A 22946-nucleotide genomic window follows, 5' to 3' on the forward strand; every position below is an offset into this window, starting at 1 on the left:
GATTCACCAAGAATTCGTTTCTAAAGGAAAGACAGTGAATGCGGTATTTTACATGTTTGTATTGAATTGGCCACTGAAACGCATCACAAGTATCAGTACGGATTTTAGTAAAAAAAAAAAAAAAAACTGGTTCTTCCTGCAAGCACGATAACGTACCGTCCCAGAGCTGTTATTCGTGCGTTTTTGGGAAAACCCAAAAGAATGAAATATTGTTTTCATTTCCCATTATTTTTTATGTTTGAAATATCTTTTCGCAAACGAATATAAAAAATATAATTAAATTGTTTAATGTCACCGAACAAGATAAAGGCTAGTGATATAATGAAACAGGTTAAATACATTTTGTATTCTGCAAATCAGGATAAAATCGAACTAGAGTTTTGGGTAGAAGTGAGACACAGCGTGAAGGAAATAATATAAAAACTAAAGAAAAACAATTAATTTTCCTTTTTTTTTTTATCTAAGAATAGATTCCGTATGCTTTTAACAGAGTAACCCTGAATTTTGAGTAACACATACCACAGGTTCCTTTTTTGAAAGTTCTTTCATTAAAGCCAATGAACAGCCTTTTCCTCCGGCAATTCGGGAACTTTTGCACTCTTCATCAGTTAGAGACAGAATAAATTTTTCACTACTACTGCTAAGCCCTAAAATTTTAAACAAGAAATATTTAATTTATTTTAAAGTATTTCCAGCTCAACAGAAGTAATTGGTTTGGAATGTGAACCAAACTGATATCATTATTACTGTCCTCATCATCATTATCATTAATAAATAATACATAAATAAAATTATTTTCATTTTAAATAAAGCATTTATTTTGAAGGCGTTTAAGCTGATAATATTGTTCGTGCGTACGGGTTCGTAATAGATTGGTTGCACAAGTCCGATAAAAGGTTAATAAAACTTATTCTTATCAAAAGAAGTATAACAGAGTGCTGGTTCAGAGTACAAGTGTTCAGAATATCACGCAATATAACCAGTATTTATACTTTAAACTACTAAAAACGTTAAAATGCAACGAGAAAGCTAATCCAATCTCACGCTGAACTCGCAATAACAATAACAGCTATCTAAACAACTCCTGAAATAACAGTAACTAAGCAACTGAGCTTGACTTATGTCTTAACTTCGGGTAAGAGGCAATCGACCTATTGCGGCCTTTACCAATATATTATTCTTCACATTTTTAAGTCTTGAGAATCAAGGGAATTGAATCCACTAGAATGGAAAGTACTTGTACACATACTGTGCTAGAACTCAGAGATTTTTACTGGAGGCTCCAGTGCCGCCATCTGTTGAGATAAGTAAACTTAGAAGATACGAGAATGCTCATGTGGCTCCATCTATTTTTGGAAATAAAAAGCTTCTCAGTAGGCTGGTGCTCCGGTGGCGCCATCTCTTGTAGGTTGCATCGTGAGGCATTTTTGAAAGTATTTTTATACTATTCTTTAGATAAGCAATTATTGGCAAGTGATTATATGATGAACTAGCATAGTTTGTCACAGTAGAAAACGGTTCGCAAGAATAAAACTATATACACATAGTTTCACAAGAATAAAATTATATACACAAGTTTATACCTGCTTTGGCAGGGACAAAGTCCATAGAGCTTTGTAAAGTAATGCAGTAAAATGAAAAGTCAAAATAATAATAAAATAAAACTTGGCTAAATAAGTAAAGAACAAACAATATATATATACAATTACCACTGACTATTGTGGTGAATAGTACGGGGTCTTTTGTGGCGTTGTTCTACTGTGTAATTATAATTTCCGAGTTTCTTAATAATATTTTCAGGATGATTGTCGCACTTCATAAAGAAGTTATGAGATAATTTTAAAATTTCTGCATCTGTTAATTTTCGAGTCATTGTGTAAGGTGCTATTCCGCACAAACCAGGATGCATTTGTAATTATTCGAATTGCCTTGTTTTGAATCTTTTGAATTTTTGTGCGCTGAGTTCTTGTAGTAGCAGCCCAAGCTGGAGATGCATAAAGAAGAATGGGACGTATTGCCTGAAGATAAATTACTCTTTTTGTTGCTAGACTAAGTTTAGATTTTTTTTTCCTATGAGCGCACAAATACTTCCTACTGCTTGATTAGCTTTTTTGCATGTATTTTCAACGTGATCTTTGAACGTGAGTTTTTGGTCGAGATAAACTCCTAAATATTTGATGCCTTTTCCAATTGGGAATAGGGATGTTATTGATGATAATACTATTGAGATGTGTTCTAGGGTTCTTTTGAAAATAAATTGTAGTTCATTTGCTTTTGTTAATTTTAATTTTCCATGCACTGAACCACGGGAAAATATAATCTATTGCATTTTGTAGGTTTTGAACAGCTCTTTGAGGGATGATGGATTTGCTGAGAATGGCACTGTCGTCTGCTACTGAGCATGAGATGTCTCTTTTCGGCTTTAAATAGTTTTTAATCCGCCGCGCGAGATAGTTCTAGCATTTCCTGCTTCTCAAGATTTCTGGAAAGCAATAAGATGATGTAATTACGGTCACAGTTAACACAGTAGTGAATTACATTTATTCAATTTCAATACAAATTACCGAGATATCATTTTATTCAATGCTAAATGCACGTTCTCTTGTATTTTTACTTTTCCGGCATAGCTTCCTATTAAAAATTGTCACGCGCCGCATTGCAAGGGGGGGAGTAAAACAATTTAATTATAATTCTACTAAAAAAAAATTTAGCTAAATACAAATTTCGTAACAATATCACCATTTTTTATATTATGACTTTATGGCCGTTGCTTAAATTTTAATGTTTTATTTTATCTTGTTTTTATTTTTATATTTTGAACTGATATTCCAAGCACCGAAGAAATATTTTAGTTTATAATGACTAAAAACTTTTTCTGAAATGTACTAATGTAACGCATTAGCGAAATCACAGTTTTTCGACTTCTGCGTACCGCGAAACACTTCCTAATTTACAAACTTGCTAACAAAATTAGGTAATATTTCGCAACTCGAAGCTGTGAATTTAATTAAAACATAACTGAAGGTGAGCTCTAAGGCGACACGATTGTTCCTACCCTGAAGAGTTTGTCGTAAGATTACATACCGTATATTCCGAGCTGTAATGCTCACTTTTAGTAAAAAATAAATATAAGATCGAGGTTTACGGGTGCGCGAGTTACACGCCGAATATAAAAATGATATATTTAAAAATAAGAAATATGATCAAATAAAAATTAGATTTCTACATTCACCTAAATGCTGGTTATTTAAAAGAAATGACACAACTTATGTACTTAAAAATTTTCATTACAGGAGGGTTTCCTATACTTGAAGCATATTAATTATTTAACTTTCATTTACTCTGAGGAAACACCTGACTTCTAATTCCATGGCTTCATTCTGGTCAGAATTGCATTCTTATTCCGCATTATGTCTTCTTTTTTTATCAAAACTTTAGAATAACATTCTTGTGCACCCCTGCGTTGACCCACCCTCTTTGCAGAATTGTTTGCTCCCTCAAGAATTTTCCTCACACATATATAGTTCCCCTTATCGCTTTTCAATTCAATGTACTATTGTTCGAAAGTCTGGGGAAAATCTTCGAATGAATGACTACAAAAGATTAGAGCATCGAACATGTATCTTTTAGGTCTCTACTCAAACAAAAAGGTGCCCGTTGTGCTACGAATATAATTAAAAATTAAAAAATGTCGTTTGAAATTATAGGTGTGCGCCAGAATATATGGCATATAAATGCCAATATACTTGCACTAAAAACAAGGTTTATTATGGTTATTAGGTTTTATTAGGTTATTATCAAATGAAATTACTTGAAACATTCATAGACATATTTATATATAATTTAAAACAGTTCGCTTGCCAATTTCTTAACGTATAATTTTCGTGTTTGATTACGTATCTACTTAATGTCAATTTTTTGAAAAAATAGAGCTTATTATGCACTAACTCTTCTAGTTTAATATACGAAGAACTTCAGGGATGATGTACCCTGCAGATCGCGAAGCTTGCAAATCTATCTACGCAGATCGAAACATGTGAGTGCATTGAAAGAAAATCGCAGTAAAATAATTTCAGGAGAAATGTAATTCACCTTATATTAAACTGTAATAATAAATGTAAATATTTTGCATTTGAAACAGCGTTTTAAACAAAAAAACCAGACTAAACATTCATTTCTTTTCTGAATGAAAATATCTCTTAACTGTCGTCATCTAATGAACCCAACATTTTATGCCTTAATAAAAATTAAAGTAAAGAAAAAAATGTTTATACTATAGTAGTCTAGACATTGTTAAAGAATTTTATTAATTATAGTAGGTTTTATCGCTCTCTTAACGAAAGATAAATTTAATTGTGAAATCTTTCGTAAAATTAAAACTCTCTGAATGTAGTTCTATTTAATTAGTATGGGGAAAAGTTTTGAATGCAAAGTGAAGGTTAGTAGGAAAAGGGGTATCTTGTTGATACACAGTTCCTTTGTTAATTCACTGTTTAAAATATAGCGGAAGAAATAAAAAGACGAGATCGATAGTATATGGTGTCATACCTAGTATAAGGTCTTTAACCGAGATACATGGTTATGGTGTCAGAAACTATTTTATTTAAATTAAAAGTTCTCATAAATTGTCAAAAATTTGTTTTAAAATGAAATGAAATTACTGCGGGGATGTCGTAGTTCGAATAATATATAATCTAATCATTTCATACTATTTTAAACAATTTTAATCTTCGTACTATATAAACAATTATTAAAGAATTACATACTTTTTAATATAACTCGCTTTATTACACTAATACATAATGCAGTGTTTTAATAGTGGCAGATAAATGAAAGCTTTTGTACTGTTTGAGTTGCTGGAAAAGAGTATGCTTTATTTTTCTGCATAACGGAGTAATTTCCAGTTTGGGAGTTAGCAAAATATTCACCTCTTGTAAGGTAACTATTATTAGCCTAATTCTTGAGAAGGAAACATAAAAGTATAAAATTTAAGATAACTTAGCATTCAATGAGAAATCCTCCTCGATCCTTAATAATAACAAAATACTGCATTAAAATTTGTATTACCTCTGTCTTTTAGGATAATAGGTGGATACTGAAGGGGATATACCAAACTATCCTTCCGTCTAGATATAGGAAAAGAAAATAAATATTGCATAATTATACAAACTATTACTAATATAAACTATTAGTATTTACATTGAATAGTTTCTATTAAAATATTTATCGAAAAATTCTTTGATTATTTCATTAAGTAGTATTTATAAGTATTTATATCGATTTTGACTATTATCACTCTTAACCATTTATTTCTTCTTTTTGGGATTAATTTCATACAACTGTAGCAGATTATGAAAGTAATTACATCAGATGTAGTATTATTGTAAGGGTTCTTATTTCTTAATAAATTAACTTTAAAACATTCGTATAATAAAAAATACAATTAAAATTGATCATTTCGATCATTTAAAAATCTGCTTTAAAAATTTTCCCAATAAATTATTTTTTTCATTTGTTTACTTTCTTCTAACATATCTTAAGAAATTTCATGATATGAAGATAAACATATGTGAAGTTTTCTCTTGAATTCTAAAACTATTTGCATGACAATTACATACAAAAGTTTTTTTTTTTAATTTTCCGCATATTTGATTATTTATACGAAGAAACATTTTATTTTAGTTTAATATTAAGAAATTTATTGTTTGAATATTCCTATTTGCTTGAACTTTTTGGTGCCTTTTAGTTAGAGTAGTTTAGTTTTGAATTTAAATTTTATTCAATCTCGAATCATGTTAGAACAAATTATAGTGCAAAAATGTTACACTGTACAATGCTTCACTCTTCCCTTACCGTGTTACAACAAAATGAGTGCTGTAAGGAGAGTAAGGGCTGTAATGCTGTAACGATACTGTGTCACATAAAGCATTACTTATTATTTAAAAACATCCTATATCTGAATCTATGACGTATTTTTTCATGACCTACAGAAAAGTATTTATTCATCCAATCATTTATTGCAAAAGATTTATGATAAAAGACATCGAAATAAGTGTTTAAAAATCTGATTTCTGTATTGTCAGTAGGATAATTAAACTATTTATTTAAAGAAAAAATTCCATCTTCTTATCCACAAAATGTAAGTACAATCTTACTGCAATAAAGCTGCCATTAATGCATCCAAACCCACTGATGCATTCCTGGAAAGCATGTCAAAAATTACCGATATAAAATTTTTATTTTTCGCCATATATCTTCAAAATTGTCTCAAACTGTTGTTCTTAATCTTCAAAACTGTTGTTTCATTAGTAGATTGCACTAATTATGCTTTTTAAATTATAAAAAGATCTCTTTCCAAATGCAGACTTAAAGAACCAGATGGACTATGGAAAGCACATGAAAAGGTATGGAGGAAAATCCTACTTTTAACAGTAAGAAAGATTATTTATAACAGTAATCAAGATGTAACTTCAGAGTATAGAAGAAAGGTAGAATATGTAAGAAATAAGCATTTTTATTTGAACTTTAATTATAATTCAGGAAATATATTTTAAAATGTGTAAGCATTTTCTGTGCATTTTATGAATATTTTATTTTCCATTCTGCAAAGAAATGCTCGAAATATTTCTTAATTTTTTTAGTATTATTACTGAAATAATTTCACAAACAAGTTTGAAGCTATTAACTTTACTCACTTGGCACTTAAATGAAGAATGCCAAAGCCTTCTTCGCAATTATTCATAGTGGCATTGAACGGGATAATCAATAAGGAATTCTCTAAATCAGGACCAATGTAAAACTCTGCTCCTTTACCGGTAAATTGAATGGCACATTTTCTCTCTTCTCCTCCTTCTTGAGAAATAGAAAAATATGTTACCGAAGCTTAAAAGTAAGGTACTAGAATCAACGTGTTACTAACGCTTGAAGTGCGCGGTTTCATTTATATTGGGATTTAAAAAAAACTAAAAAATTAAAATATAAATTTGGTAATGTGAAATATCAAAAGAACTTTAGAAACTTCTAATATTCATAAAATGAATTAAGCAAGTGTTACTTTATTTCATCACTTATTTCTGTAAAATTAATAGAAATCTATTATAAAAAAGATTTAAAAATTTGTCTCTAGGTTAGCAAGCATTATACTCTATGAATAATTGAAATATAAACGAGCAAAAAATAAATCATAGAATTGATTTTACTCTATACCATTGGAATATCTCCGCATCCATTTTTGCCAAGAATTAACATTGGACTGATCTGAGATGTTGTGATTGTCTGCTCAAAATGCACCATATGATGCTAATTACCTCAGCTTGAATAATAATTTTTCTGTAAATTTGAAATGCATTAAAGCGTCATTCCCTGTCAGTTCTCAGTTAGTTTTCATTGCAGCAAATGCTTACATAATGCAATAATTCAGGTGCAAAGCGTTTAATTTTATTGGCACTGCAAATGCTGGAATATTCCAAGAAGAAAAGGAAAGCCACAAAAAAAAAAAAAAAAAAAAAAAAAAAAAAGTTTAATTACTTTGCAAATACTGTATACGTTTCAATCATCTCATTTGTTGTAAAAGTTTTCTTTGCTTATGATCCTTAAGTAATTACCAACCGCCACGCGTTTTTCGTGGTATAAATGTTTAACATGCCCACCTAACCGATTGAAAAATCCGAGGTTCAAATGCAGGCGCTGGCATAGTTGATTTTTCGTGATTTTCGCTTCATTTGGGTTGCCTTCAAGTGAAAACGAAGTGGGGAAAGAGAGCTTTCCTAGTGACGGAACTTCTCCTCAGTAGCTATCGTTTCATGGCCCTGCAATAGATCAAAGCCCACGTACAGCACGAGAGATACAAACGCGGCAACATATTGGCAAAGAAGACAACAATCCCAACCATAGGGCATATCTCCGACCCGGAGTCGGCGTTGAAAAGAAAAGTGGATGCATGCTCCTATGACGTAAATGGTTTGTTCTTCTAGCAAGTGGAACATTCATAGTTCGAATCTCATCAATAGTACAATGGACTTTTTATATTTCCTATTCCAGAATGACCTACCAATTTCTACATTGGCACTTAAATTAAAATATGATGGACGATAACTCATCGTCACCTAAATTTGTTCAACTGGGTTTCATGCATTTTCACATTTAACTTTTACGTGGACAAAATACAAGAAATTATTGCATTTACTATGCATACTTTGTAAGGATCTTAAGTTTTACTAACGTTTATTTTATTTTAAATCTTTACTATCACTTCTTATTTTCTACTTCCGGCCAGAATTATAAGCGTTAATGTTTTTATGAAAAGTTTGTCTGGCGAACGCCAAGTATTTAAGTTGTGGCTTTTTGCCAAGCGAGAGAGAGGAAGCAGTTAGTCGAAGCAGGCCGCTTACCTTAGAAGTTTACTCAGTTGCTGGTTGCCGTCCAGGCCAGAGGTTTTAATCCTCTTGATAATTTTTAAACGTATTGTAGTGTTCACAGTTCTCTGTACTACATACGCTTCCTGTTAATATAAGGCCAATCTTCCACGTTTATTATTTTAAAGTTAAATTAGAGTTTAGTTCTATTTTTTTATATTTTTTCGTTAGACCCCAAGTAGCGGGTCTGTGTATTCCGAAGTACGGAAGTTATTGTAAATAGAGAAAAATAAAGGGTTTTGTATACCCTTCTTGTGTATCCTGTCTGCTTCCCACAGTTTTGAACATAGCTTTAGTAAGCTCTCTGTTCCGAGTCAGGTCCTTGCATGTTCCCGAAGAAGGTTAGACGGAACATTGAACCTGATAACTTTCCTGATTTCTGCTTAGCAGATCCATCTGGCAGTTTAAAGATCTGTGCTTCGAATATCAAGAACGACACATCTGAGTTTTCATGTTTCACAAAGAAAAATTAATAGTAGTCCTAGTGTAGTGTTCATAATACGTATAACACCTACAATATTTTAAAACCGATGAACCAATGTTAATTCGGTTATGTGTCATTCTGGTGTTTATGTGATCTGTAAGGCTTCTGGTAGCAGCAAGATATTTGTTATTCAGTGTCTTAGAAGTGTAAAGTTACACGTGGATTCGGAACTAGACAGATTTTTAGTGTCCTTGCCTTCGCGTGATTCAAGGATCAACTTTAAAATTTAAACAGGAGAAATAAATACAGGAACTCTTAAAATATCTTATAAGTAATCAAATAAAAGTATTTACGAGATTGAACTCACTCAATTGAAATGAAAACTCTAGATTTGATTCCTTTCTTTTCAGGCGATTTAAACTGATATTACAGTTAGAGATATGGCATCTTTTGTTGAAACCGTCGATGCTGTACCCAGATGTATAACTGTCGTAAAAAATAAATCATAAATTTAACATATGTATGTACATATTTAAAATCCAAATTTATACAATCAATATCTAAAAAATTAGAAAACATTTTCAATAGTTTTAGCCGAAATTTCAAAATGTAAGTACAATTCTGCAAGTTAAAATAAAAGTTATAATAAAATAAAATCGAACGATTTTGTTGCAGATGTTTTGTATATGAAGTAGGAAACATATTTTATTAATTACAGTAATTTATGACTGATCTAACTATCTGCACTGCCATTAGGGGCTTAACAAGGCTTAGTGGAGCTATTTATTGAAGAAACGTTGAAATCTAAAACAAGGCCTAAATCAGACACATAAGCAGCAGAACAACCACCATACTATTTAAAATAACTTTAAATAGAATTAACAACTAAAATATGAACTTTAACAAGGGGTAGTGTGCAAGATGATACTGTGCTGGACGCTCCCTTGCGCGCCCAGCACATTCATCACGATTGAATGTGTTCCCAGTGGTTAGACTGTTAATCAAAACTACCACATATAAGTACTAAAAAGACTGTGAAAAAATTAGGAAAAAAAAGGCCGCAGTTGGGGAGTGATGGATGGCTGTTGTACCAGACAATGCACACGCTCACACGGTCCTATCTGTCAAACAGTTTCTGACCAGCAAAAACATTTCTGTGATGGGGCATCCTCTTTATTCACCTGATTTGGCTCCATGCGACGATTTTTTATTTCCTAAAGTTAAATCTTACTTAAAAGGAACCCATTTTACCTCAGCTGAAGAGGTTCAGGCTAAAACGGAAAATCTCCTGACGGGCCTTCCAAAACCCTCGTTCCAGAACTGTTACCAGCAATAGCAGCACCGAATGCAAAAGTGTCTGAATGATGAAGAGAAATACTTTGAAGGTGATAATGTCACGGATAACTGATTTCGTAAGTACAATGATTTATTGGACCAGTCTTCTTTTTTTGGGGGGGTGTCACATCATGTACGTTATTACATACTTTGTAATACAAAATATAACACATGTTACTTACATGCATAAAAATATGTTACTTACATATAAAAAGAAACAAAATAGCAGAATAATATAAACATAGAAGAAGAAAGTTTTAAGAAAAACAGACAGAGAAATTTTAAACACAATCAATATATAAATTCATTTCGTTCACAGATACACATTTTAAGAAATTTGACAATTTCAATTTAGTCACTGTATTTTTACATAGATCACTTAGAGTATTAAAATTGGAATAAATCTTAGAACAATAAGTTTCATAGAAGAGCATCTAAATAACAGGTGCTCAAGATCGACATTACTCATGCCACAAGGATAGACACAAGTTTTAATCGAAAACGTATTATAATAAAGTGGAAAATGTCCCTGATTATTTTGTAAGGTCTGTCTCTTCTTTTCCACATAAATTAAATTATATGCTACAATGAGCCTGGCGAATTCTCGAATAGGCGTGAATGAAATACCAGCATAGATGATCGGGGAAAATAACCTTTATTAATTCCAACTAATAACAGAAAGGCAGGATATTGCTTTACAGTAACACATAAATTGCGGAGAAACTTAAACGTAGAATATAAATCAGTTCAAAGTCTAATTACAATACTGCTGGATTAACACGCTAAAGTATGGCTAAACTTAGGTTGATTCAATAAAACCTAACAGGCGTGACAATTATCCGAAATGGCCAAAGGGCGTACTAGAGTAACAGCGAGATAGCAACGAAATGTGCGTTGGCTAGGGAAAACACGTTGTGAATAAATTCAGAGAATCATCCGTTTAAATACTCACTTAACTTTAAATTTACATTATGGTGAGGAAATGTGAGGGGAAGTTGAGAAGTTCCGGAAAGGTATCAAGCGTAAAATAATTTGTTATGCAAAATAAGGTAATCACTGCAAGTTAAGGCTTGGTAAGATACTTGTTACTAAGGCATCTTATCTCAGTTATAGTTGAGACTAATTTATATGTGAATCATCCTTTAGAATCTGGATCGTTCAAATTTGCTTGCCAAAGAGTCAGACTTCTGTTTAACAAGGATTTCAAACTATCAAAGAAAGTCTTTACTTCAAAATCAATGATTTGATTTTCAGTGGCAGGCTTTGCCAATCTATCTGCTAACTTGTTACCAATAGTTCCAATATGACTCTTCGTCTAAAAGAGTTTAATATCTCTGAAAGCGCTAAGAAAAATGAGCATATCTTTTATCTTTTTAATAAAACCGTTACTTGGACAAACGTCCATAATTGAAGCAATCGCACTCTCGCAGTCGCTATACATTTCAACAGGTGTGTGTGTGTGTGTGTGATTATGGCAAAGCCTCGAGGGCTATCTGCCTAAGGAGAGGAATGCCTTCGTGGAGAACTTTCTAAGGGAAACTGGCTCGTATACACGTTACACATGGGAAAAAACCACGAAAACGCCCATGCAGCCAACCCGTTTGCGGGATTCGGACCTCGGATCGCACTACCAGCCTTCAGCGACTTTACCGCTTGGTCGCTGGTGGGCCATTTCTACAGGATCTTGCGTAAAATTAGAAATAAGCCAATATAAAGAATCCCACAGAGCCACTTACTTTGCCCGATAAAAGACAGAGGCATTGTCAAAGAACGTCTATATTTCCTTTGTATGCTTAGTTTCTCGTGTGAGAACGCGCGAAAGGCTGCCCCCACATGGCCGTTTAATTTAGATTCATCTGTATAAACAGTGTCCCCCCGTGTGTTGACTCAGGCGAACGCCTGGGAAGTACTGGTTAGGATCTGTACCTAGGCAGTCTCAACCACGGGGCATAATAACAAACTTCATAGAAGGCCTGAGGGCTCTCAGGACAGAGTAAGGCTCGGCATGGACCGTACTGGTACTGCCTTGTCTGCCCTTGCTTTGTAAGGTCACAACATTGTCGATTGATCAAAGGCGGGGCGGCACTTAATCCCGTTTGGCGCCATTAAGGTCGCATTATGTCGGGAGCCGTCTCATTCCATCAGCGTTGTATAAACAGTGTAGCCTGTTATATTAGGGAGGCTTTTATGCCAATTCAACTTTTTCAATAAAGCCGGATGATAGTCCAATCCTTTCTCAAAGTCAAAATCTCTAGCTCAAAAGAATAACTGAAATCGCTCTCTGCTCATGACGGAAATTTGAAACAAGTGGTACGTTCACTAAATGGAATTTTGAATTTTCTGTAAGTTGCTTAGGTGATGCATCAACCGATATCGGGTTGAAAAATTCAACCTAGAAGACGAAGGCTCTTCCGTACGTATTTCGGTAGTTGTTGCCTTAAGATCATACTTAAAGACGAAGCGATATGGGCAAAGCTTCAGACGCCTCGTCCGTGTTATAGGCACAATACTATGAGATAACCAATATTAACATTACAAAGTAAACAGGGAGCAAACGTTTTACGGTGTCCAAATGAAATAAAAGTTGCTAAAACATGATACATCATATTTATGGGATGATCTGGCTAATAAGGAGTATGGCCAATGCGCATGGCATTATGTCTCACAATGGGCCTTCGCTGTTGTAAATGAGGTTACTGATCAGAGGTTGCTAGTTGTTGATTTGTAGTAATAAATCTTATTCTTCTAAAAGCGTGGATTTTAATATCTGGAGGATCTTGGGAGACATATAGTACTAGTCGCAGTGTGTAAAGGGCTAAGTTCCTAGACTTCTGTATACAGTTTGTCTGGAAATTCTTATTTCAGGGACATTCTGCGATTTTCCTGTATGGCTATCTCTGTGGAGACCATCATCTCTGTTAGCGGATGGAAAGTAGACACAAACGTTCGTTATTGCGTTTATTAGACTGTGTGAAGAACAAGTTCGTATAATAGATATACGGGTAGTTCGGCGCTCGCAGGCGCCCTCTTGCAGGGAACAAAATCAAAACTTACATAAGGCGCAAACATGCCGCCCACCTTGAAATATTATTTCAACATTCAGTGCTTAAAATTCAGTAAATTTAAAACACAATACAATATTAAAATCATGATATAATACTTAATTTATAATACATGAATTAAACTCAAATTGGTAATGGACACAATTTTGTAATATTTCTTTTAACCATGCCATCTGAAGTCTTAATAGTCACAACCCTAACAATATTATCAAGACCAGGATGTAACTGAGTAATTCTACCCATTTTCATTTAGTTGGAGGTAAGTTATCCTCCTTTATGAGACACAGATCATTAGCTTGAAGATTTTTAGTTGGCAAAAGCCATTTTGGTCTTTGTTATAATCGACACAGATATTCTTTGTGCCAACGCTTCCAAAATTGTTGGACCATTTTTTGAATATGTTGCCATCTAGTGAGATGGGAAACTTCAATGTAATTTGGTTCAGGAATGCTTGTTAATAATCTACCAATAAGAAAATGACCAGGCGTTAATGCTGATAAGTCATTTGGATCATTAGACAAACTTGTTAAAGGTCGCGAATTAAGACAAGCTTCTATTTGTGTGAGAAATGTTTCAAATTCTTCATATGTCAATCTCGCCTCACCAACTACTCGTTTTAAATGGTATTTTGTTGATTTTATGCCAGCTTCCCAGAGTACACCCATATGCGGCGCACCTGGAACGTTTAGATGCCATTTAATGCCATTATCAAACAAATATCTCCTAACATTTTGGTTATAAGTTGCAGACCTAGCAAGCCTTTCAAATTCCATCAGTTTGCGTTTTGCTCCAACAAAATTGGAACCACAATCGCTATATATATCACTGCTTTTGCCTCTGCGGGAAATGAATCTCTTAAGAGCTGCAATAAAAGCATTTGCTGAAAGATCAGTCACTAATTCTAAGTGAATAGCTCTTGTCGTAAAACAAACAAATAGAGCTATATATGCCTTGAATGACCTAGAGCCTCGACCCTTATTTGCTTTAATTTGAAAAGGACCTGCGTAATCCACTCCACAGCGCAAAAACGCAGGAGCAGGCGAAACGCGACTAGACGGCAAATCGCTCATCAATTGATTAGTGACAGATGCTCTAATTTTGCAACACTTTATACATTTCCTAACTAAATCTCTGATAACAGCTCTACCATTTATGATCCAATATTGTTCTTGAATGCAAGATTGCATAAGTTGTGGACCTGCATGCAAAAGTCTTTCATGGTAATGTCTAACAATGAGATGAGTTAAAATGGGCTTCTTTGGAAGCAAAATTGGATGCCTAAAACCATATGCAAGGTTTGCATGTCGCAAGCGACCGCCCACCCTGAGAATACCTAAATTATCTAAAAATGGATTTAAAGATAAAATTTTGCTTGTACAAGATAATGATTGATTTCTGCCTAAAGTGTTAATTTCATTCTTAAATTCAACACATTGCATTAATTTAATTAACACATGCATAGCTTTAGTTAATTCACTTGTTTTTAAAAATCCACTTACCTGATCTTCTGAATTTTTACAGTTATTTACAAACCTCAGACATAATGCTACAACACGTTTAAGTTTAGTGAGAGAAAAATATTTGTAAAATAAATCATAAGCGTCTGTCAAGTGACTGGCAGCAGTTGTTGACTGAAAAGCACATCTTTGCTCTGGCACAGAATCATTCAATAGTGGTGCAGACAATGCTTGCTGAAAAGGAAATAAATTATACAATAAATCTGGACCACGTAACCACAATGAAGTAACCAGTGCAGATGATGACACACCACGCGTTGCAAGATCAGCAGGATTAGCATTTCCACTTACATGATGCCACTGGACAGGAGAGGATAAAGTCTGGATTTTTGCTACTCTGTTGGCGATGAAGGTCTTCCATCGGCTTGCATGAGATCTTATCCAGGCTAATACAATCGTGGAATCAGTGTGAAAATAAACTTGCGATATAGGAGTATTTAAAGCCCTACAGGTGAAATCCATTAATTTAGTCAACAGTAATGCTCCACAAAGTTCCAATCGGGGAAGTGATATGGTTTTTAGTGGTGCAACTCTTGTTTTGGCTATCACTAGCTGAACATTAATTTGTCCAGTATCTAACACAGAACGATAATAAATTGCAGCGGCGTAGGCCTTCTCTGAGGCGTCACAAAACCCGTGCAGTTGAAACTGGTTATCTGATTCAACCAACAAAAATCGTGAAATTTTGATACTTTTAATGGATAACATATCTTCTGTAAGTTTCCACTCACATTCAATATCTGGAGGAACCTTTTCATCCCACTGCAACTGATGTTTCCGCAATCTTTGCATAATCAATTTATACCGAACCGTGATCGGTGCCAACCATCCAAGAGGGTCAAAGGTCTTTGCGATTATTGAAAGTAATGTTCGTTTGGTTAAGACTTCAGGATATGATTAATTGACTTTGAATAAAAACATATCTGAAGCTGGATGCCACAGGATACCTAACGTTTTTACAGTATCATCATTGTCTATGTTCAAAGAAATATTTGATAAGCACAAATCTGGATTAATTGAATTCAAGACTTCTTTTCTGTTAGAAGCCCATTTTCTTAGAATAAATCCTGCACGTGACAGCATCTGATCCAATTGCATTTGTAATTTTATAGCTTCAGTAACTGAACTGGCTCCGGACATCAAATCATCAACGTAGAAGTCCCTAAGACATGTCTTGGAAGCCAAAGGAAAATTAGTTGCTTCATCTATGGCTAACTGCTGTAAACATCTTACCGCAAGGTACGGAGCTGATGCAGTACCGTAAGCAATCCTAGTTAATCGAAAATCCTGAATTGGTTTATAAAGTGAATCGCGCCAGACTATTCTCTAAAAGTCTGCATGTTTTAGTATAATTTTCTGTACATTTTCTCTATATCTGCAGTTATAGCTATTCTGTGAATTCTGAAACGAATAATTAATGTTGTCAGATCAGTCTGCAACTGTGGACCAACCATCAATTTCTCATTAAGAGAAATACCGCTAGAAGATTTTGAAGAACCATCAAATACGACTCGAAATTTATCACCATTTTTATCCGGAACTGAATGGTGCGGAAGGTAAAAACTAGAATTAGCTGGAATATCAATTTCATTTTCAGGAATCAATTCCATATGACCAAGTTGTTGATAGTCCTCCATAAATTTGTGATATTGACTGGAAAGAGATTTATTCTTAATAAATTGACGTTCAGTGCTTTGTAAACGATGTACAGCAACATCCCTTGATGACCCAAGTTCATTTCCCGATCTACGAAATGGAAACTTAACAACAAATCTACCTGTTGAATCACGAGAAAAATTCCGCTTGAAATGATTTTCACACTCAATCTCCTCTTCTGTGTAATGCTTTATCTCCGAAATTTCTTCCAATTTCCAAAATTTTTCAAGCTGGAGCTGAACATTGGTACAACTAGCATGATTAGTTACAATTGTCTGTGATACACTTTTAGTCTTTTCGATAATGACCCAGCCGAATATTGATTCCAAGGCTGTTAACGAATGACCCGGAACAGTTAAACGTCCATGAAGCATTATCTCGCCAAATACATCTGCGCCTAAAAGAATATCTATTGGGGCAGGCTGGAAACAATTTGTATCTGCCAACCACAAATGTTTGAAAGATGTCAAAACAGATCTATCAACTTGATATTGAGGAAGGTCACACGCGATCTTGGGTATAATTAATGCATTAACTGAAATGCTTGCGTTTTTATAAAATGGAGATGTTACTTGTAATTGAACTGAACCTGAAACCTTTCCAATTTTTTGCGAACTCAGGCCATTTACACTTATGTTTGCACTAGTGCGCTTTAACTGCAGTAAATTTACACAGTGCTCCCGAATAAATGAGCCCTGGCTACCTGAATCAATTTGCATCCTGCATTTTTGTAAATCGCCATTAATATCTTTAACATAAACAATCGCAGTAGGCAATAAAACTGCTTGCGTAACAGGCACCGTGGCGTTATTGCTACTAATAGCAGAAGTTCCGTGTTCCATGGGTATATGACATTTTTCATCATTTGAATTTTTCGAACATAACACTGTATTATGTGGCTTGGAACAATATTTACACCTGCCTGCACGACATTTAAAAATGGGATGCGTTTTACTATCTTTCAAACAATTAGCACATAACTTATTCCTTTTAATAATATCTCTTTTCTTTGATAGGGAGTTCTAAAAAGCTATCACATTTAAATAACTGAGAATGAGAATTACTCTTACAACGCACACATTAGCTACAAGTTGGGACGAAAAATCGTATGTGCTACCTGAACCGCGAGTTTAATTTCAGAAGGCAAAACTGCCTTCTCCCTTTGGCACTTCGCCAAAGAGGCAATAGCATTCGCTCTGTTTAAAATAAAACGCTTGAATTCAGCGAAAGCAGAAATTTTCTTGTTCGAATGCTCCATCGTCCACTCTTTTAGTGTTTCATGATCAAGTTTTCCTTTTAACAGAAAAATAATTATAGTATCCCAATGCTCTACCGGCTGTTTAAGGATTTTTAATGTATCAATACACTGTTGTGTTGTATCAATTAATCTCCGCAAACCTGAAGCTGATTCATGTTTTAGAACAGGCTGTGAAGTTAATTTATTTAATGCTGCGTTTATTATTTCTATTTCGTTTTCATAACGTTCAGTAAGCGCTTCCCATGCCTTTTCATAATTCGCGTTTGAAATTTGAACTGATTGTAGTAAAACAGCAGCTTCACCTTTCACAGAAAGCTTAAGATATTGCAATTTTTGACTGCCACTTAATGTACTATTATTTCCAACACTGGCAAGAAATAAATCCCTAAATGATATCTAGTCAACATAATTAGAAGTAAACACTGGCAATTCCACGCGAGGAAGTTTCAAGCCGTTTGCATTAGCATTTATTATATCTTTGCCTGAATTTCTAAGTTTTCTTGATTCTTTCTTTAAAGTAATTTTTAATACATCCAGTTTGGAAAATAGTTCATGCATTTCTATTTCATATTTACTAAACTCTGCGTCAGAACAAGTACCAAGAATGTTATCGTTTAAACAGTTCACTTCAACACCTAATGCACCAACATCATTTTCGTATACTTCAATGGCAGAAAAAGAATTTTCTAGATTTTGTAAACTATTTACTTGTGAAATTAAACGAGTCAACTTACCGTTAATGATTCGCTTTTGCTTTAAAATCGACTCCATGTTCCTGCCGCTGTTTTCACAATCCAAACAAAATATAAATCCGTTTTCCCTGCACGAAATGTCCTTCTATACCAGAACGTTAAAAATTGTCTTGACACATCATCCAAAGAAATGCGCTGGCTCCGGCTCGACGGACCATGTTAGCGGATGGAAAGTAGACACAAACGTTCGTTATTGCGTTTATTAGATTGTGTGAAGAACAAGTTCGTATAATAGATATACAGGTAGTTCGGCGCTCGCAGGCGCCCTCTTGCAGGGAACAAAATCAAAATTTACATAAGGCGCAAACAATCTCTCTGTGGCTTCGTGGATTTGATAAAATGTTTAGATACTACGCAAGTATCATGGCTGTTGAAGGGACAAGTCAATTTGCGAAATGGTTCCCTCTTAGAATAGATAAATGAAGATTACCTTAAAATAAATGTAACATTTCGCGGACTGGCTGGTCTAGTGATAATTTGAAATTGCTGCCATAAACTAGATGCCACCCTTTGACACATTCATACCATACAGCGATATTCGCTAGAGACTCGGCATACAGATGGTTTTCCACCTGAGTCCGTCGTCTAACTGATTGCAAGAATTCACAGTAACTGAAATGAATCAATCTTGTGAGTTTTCCAGCGAGAAATCCAGTTCTATAGATAAATTTCACAAATTCAGACACTGGTCACTTTTTACATTTAAGAAAGTATTAAGAAACTTATACATTTAATTTTTTAAAAAACCACTGGATACTTACTTAAATTCACCGTTCCCCAAATTATGTCTGATACTTTGATGCTTTGGTTGCATATTCTGGTCTACAGCGGGAATCAAAAATTATGTGGGACATCAGTTTTCAAAACATTTATTGTAGGTATTTTAAATTGTTTAAAAAAATGCTTAATAATCGATTCTGAACTCTCTTACAAAAGTATATCTGCTTATCTTACTTACGTTTTAAAATTTTCGAACACGGATTGCGTATAAACTTGATATTAGAAATCTTAACAATAAAATTTTGCCAAGTAAATTACTTACTTTGATATAAAATCTTCGACAGAAAGAGTTTCTATTTTTAGTGGAAAACCATCCTAAAATTTAAAAATAGAATTTTTTTAATTAACAAAGTTTTCAAATTTGTATATCATATAAACCGAGAACTAAGCTACACTATAAAATTTCAATAGTTGAAAAATGTGCTGCTATTTTATCTTAAGTTCTGTTCCAAAATATTTTTAGGTTGTGACAAAATAACATAAATATCTTTGTCAAACATTTTCTAAATTACGCCGAAAATGTTGGGTCATCCAAAAAGTTCTGAGGGCTTTTGTTGTCATTGTTGTCGTGTCCACATTACATGGAACAATGGTTGCCAGAGCCTACTCCGAAGAGAGGTTGCACTTCTATTTTCCACCCCATATTTTGAGGGAGTGCGCCCCGGGATGATCCGGGGGTCTCCCACCCCTCTCCACTCCCACCAATCCACACGAGAGGACTTTCAGCTCGCCGCATATTTAGAGTGCTGACATGCCGCACCGACACTATACAAACATCCATGTCTTCTCCGGGGATTCGAACCCGTGCCCTTCGGTACCTTACTATCCTAACCACTATATCGTTTGGGCAACTCTGAAGGCTTTTCTTTGTGATGGATGAAGCAGAACAAACACAGAAGAAATTTGATTGAATTATATAAGCACTTTTATTCTGTTACTTCTTGGCGTCTATCAGGCAGCTGGAAAATTCTTTCTTTAAAAAAAAAACATCAGGTTTATTCGTGAAGAAGTTCTTTGGCAGTGCCTAATTAAGTGAGGACAATCGGAGAATTTTAAAATGACAAGATGATATCAGAGATCAGATTTATTTGAGAATAATAAGACAGAACTTATTATTACTTATTTAATTAAAAACAAGATTTTTAATTCTGATAATATTATAGCATATTATAGCAAGCATATTCTGCTCAGTTAAAGTATGGGGTACCCACACACTGTAAAAGCTTACATACCCTCTCTTTTTCAAATGATCATGTACAGTACTTCTTAGAATAATTATTCTGCCTAATAGATTCTGAATTATATAACTTAAATTTTCAGCTAGAGCTTCTTTTTATAGGTACTTGTTTACAGAAAATGGTTCTCCATAGCGAGCATTATATTCATCACTATTATTTACACTTTTAAAGTTCTCAAGCCATCTTTGAACTGAGTTATGAGAAACAACACATTTTCCGTACATAGTACAAATTTTATGAGCAGTTTCACTGAAAATCTTTTAAAATAAAAGAGCGTGATAAGCCGAATACGGATTTTTGAGTTCTGTATTCATAGCATTGCACTGAAACAAACAAAAAAAAAAAAAAAAAAAAAAAAAAAAAAAAAAAACATGCTACAATTACTGTGATCAGAAAGGACCGTATTTAACCATCCATTTTGATAAATGCTACTCCTCAATCCGTAACAGCAAAATAATGAAAAGAAAACTCGTTTCGATTTGAAAAACCGCAGAACTTTAGGGATGATGCAATATATCGATATAAAATAAAGAGATAATATTTTTATTTTACTCGAATTAAGATATTTAATGATTATTAATAAGGTAAGTATTTAATTATAAATACACATTATTTTAAAAAAGCAATAAATTGCTAAAACAGATTAAATCAAATTATTTTTAAGTGGAAAGGTTTATTACGCAAGTCAATTTGCGAAATGGTTCCCTCTTAGAATAGATAAATGAAGATTACCTTAAAATAAATGTAACATTTCGCGACGCTGGTATCTTTATGCCATAAAGGAATATCTGAAAAAAATTTATTTCATAAACGATTTTGCAATAGTGTAATTTATAATTATTTAAAAAGCTATAATGTCAATAAGAATTTAAATTGTTTATTATTAGTTTAAATGTACACATGTTACACTGTATGAGAATAATTATTAAATCAGCTTATAGCAAAAGTAATTATGATATTTTTAATTTTTGAAACATGAAGATTTATTTTAGAATAATAAGGGAAGACAGAACTTGCAACTACTTATTTAATCAAAAACAAGATTTTAATTCTGAAAATACTGCTGAATTATAACCACTTTCTCTTGTATGAGTATGTATTTATTAAAGCTGAAAATGTTCTGCAAATTACCTGATTTGTTTCATTAAAGCGTGAAATCCTCTTCAAAATACAGAAGGTCAGTCGCACTTTATGGAAACTGTTTTGATAATAATTTTTATGCATAAAAGTGCGCGCATTATTTTGCGGCGATTTGCTTTTGTTTGATGGCCTTGATTTTTGACTAAAGCTCTATCTCGAATCTTCTATGAAGTATGATCTTTTTTCTTAACATCGTCATGTCAATTTTATTCCACTCCTGCTGGATAACCCAATCCGTTTTAAGAATCCGTTCAGTGTTCTTGGATGCCGATTTCCTAACGCTCGTTTTAATAAACCGAAAGCGCAGAAGTCCATAGCGAGAGATGTAGGGTGATTTTTACAAGTATTTCATTAAATGGTATACGTTTAATTCCTGTTTCTGATTCTTTCTTTGCTAAATAAGAATCAGTTGACTTACACGTGTTGCTAGAAACTTTATCCATAAAAAGCTCAACGTTATTGGTGTCCTTTCCATATATAACTGGAATTTCTTCTTTAAAATTTGATTCGAAAATATTCTGCTGATATCGCAGTAAATTTAGCCTTATCTGAGACTTTCTTGTGCTTTAATTTTCCATTGTAACAAAGTCCTGTAGCTACCATGAACCTTCTGAGTTTTAATTTACTCTGGTAACAAAATTCTGCAACTATCGTAAATCCCATTTGGGAATTTCTGCATATTGACGAAAACATTCTCTACTGCCATTTTTGTCAGTTGAGCAAAGAAAATTTATTTTTATTTTCATTTTTTGCAAATTGCGCATACTTAAACATACTCATGCCTCATCAAGTGTTACCACAAATTTCTATTTATTATCAGCTAAATGTTTCTATATAATATTCTAAATTCTGTTTTCCTTTCCGCAGTATGCTTCGACAGAAGCAGATGAACTGCAGGTTTAAATACAATTTTTAACTTCAAATCTTTATGAATAATTTTACTTACAGCACGAGAAGACATTCCAATTTCTATGCTACGAATCTTTGAGTAGATGGATTTTCTTTCTTGATATTTACCCGCGTTCGAACAGTCGTAAGAGGCGGTTTTGCAGTCATTTTTTCAATTTATCTTTCAATTATACGTCTTTTCCTTTTTAAATTTAATATATTCAAAATACCTTTGCTCGAAATAAAATAACCTCGAATTTTATGTTGCTTTACAATTTGTTGATACGAATATTTTTCATCGGAAAGTGCATTTACATAACCTCCGAGCCATCTATCAGTTTTTAGGAGCAATTTTTTAAATAAATGTCTTATTCAGCATTCCACTGAAAATAAAACAGACGTATATTATATTGAAAAGTATATATAAAGGCGTTTTCAATATAATCGTCTGATACTGACGATATATTGAAAATATATCGTCA

At 33.5% G+C, this 22946-nt stretch overlaps 1 protein-coding gene across 2 annotated transcripts in view; it reads right to left on the minus strand.

The window, feature by feature from the left end:
• Nucleotides 1-22946, minus strand: part of LOC118186462 (uncharacterized) — a 147522-nt gene that overhangs the window by 88820 nt on the left and 35756 nt on the right. The window contains exons 7-12 of one of the 2 annotated variants that reach the window (XM_035356564.2): nucleotides 21169-21224; nucleotides 19461-19513; nucleotides 9206-9324; nucleotides 6696-6849; nucleotides 5068-5126; nucleotides 520-647 (exon numbers count right to left, since the gene is read on the minus strand). In XM_035356564.2, coding sequence (XP_035212455.1) covers nucleotides 520-647; nucleotides 5068-5126; nucleotides 6696-6849; nucleotides 9206-9324; nucleotides 19461-19513; nucleotides 21169-21224 — 569 coding nt within the window. Of the gene's footprint in view, nucleotides 1-519; nucleotides 648-5067; nucleotides 5127-6695; nucleotides 6853-9205; nucleotides 9325-19460; nucleotides 19514-21168; nucleotides 21225-22946 lie in introns of both variants that reach the window. The other variant, XM_035356563.2, reaches the window with a different exon arrangement.

This window comes from Stegodyphus dumicola, chromosome 8 (assembly GCF_044657685.1).
Source record: "Stegodyphus dumicola isolate Sdum_Otavi_A_Nest chromosome 8, ASM4465768v1".
NCBI classification, from domain to species: domain Eukaryota; kingdom Metazoa; phylum Arthropoda; class Arachnida; order Araneae; family Eresidae; genus Stegodyphus; species Stegodyphus dumicola.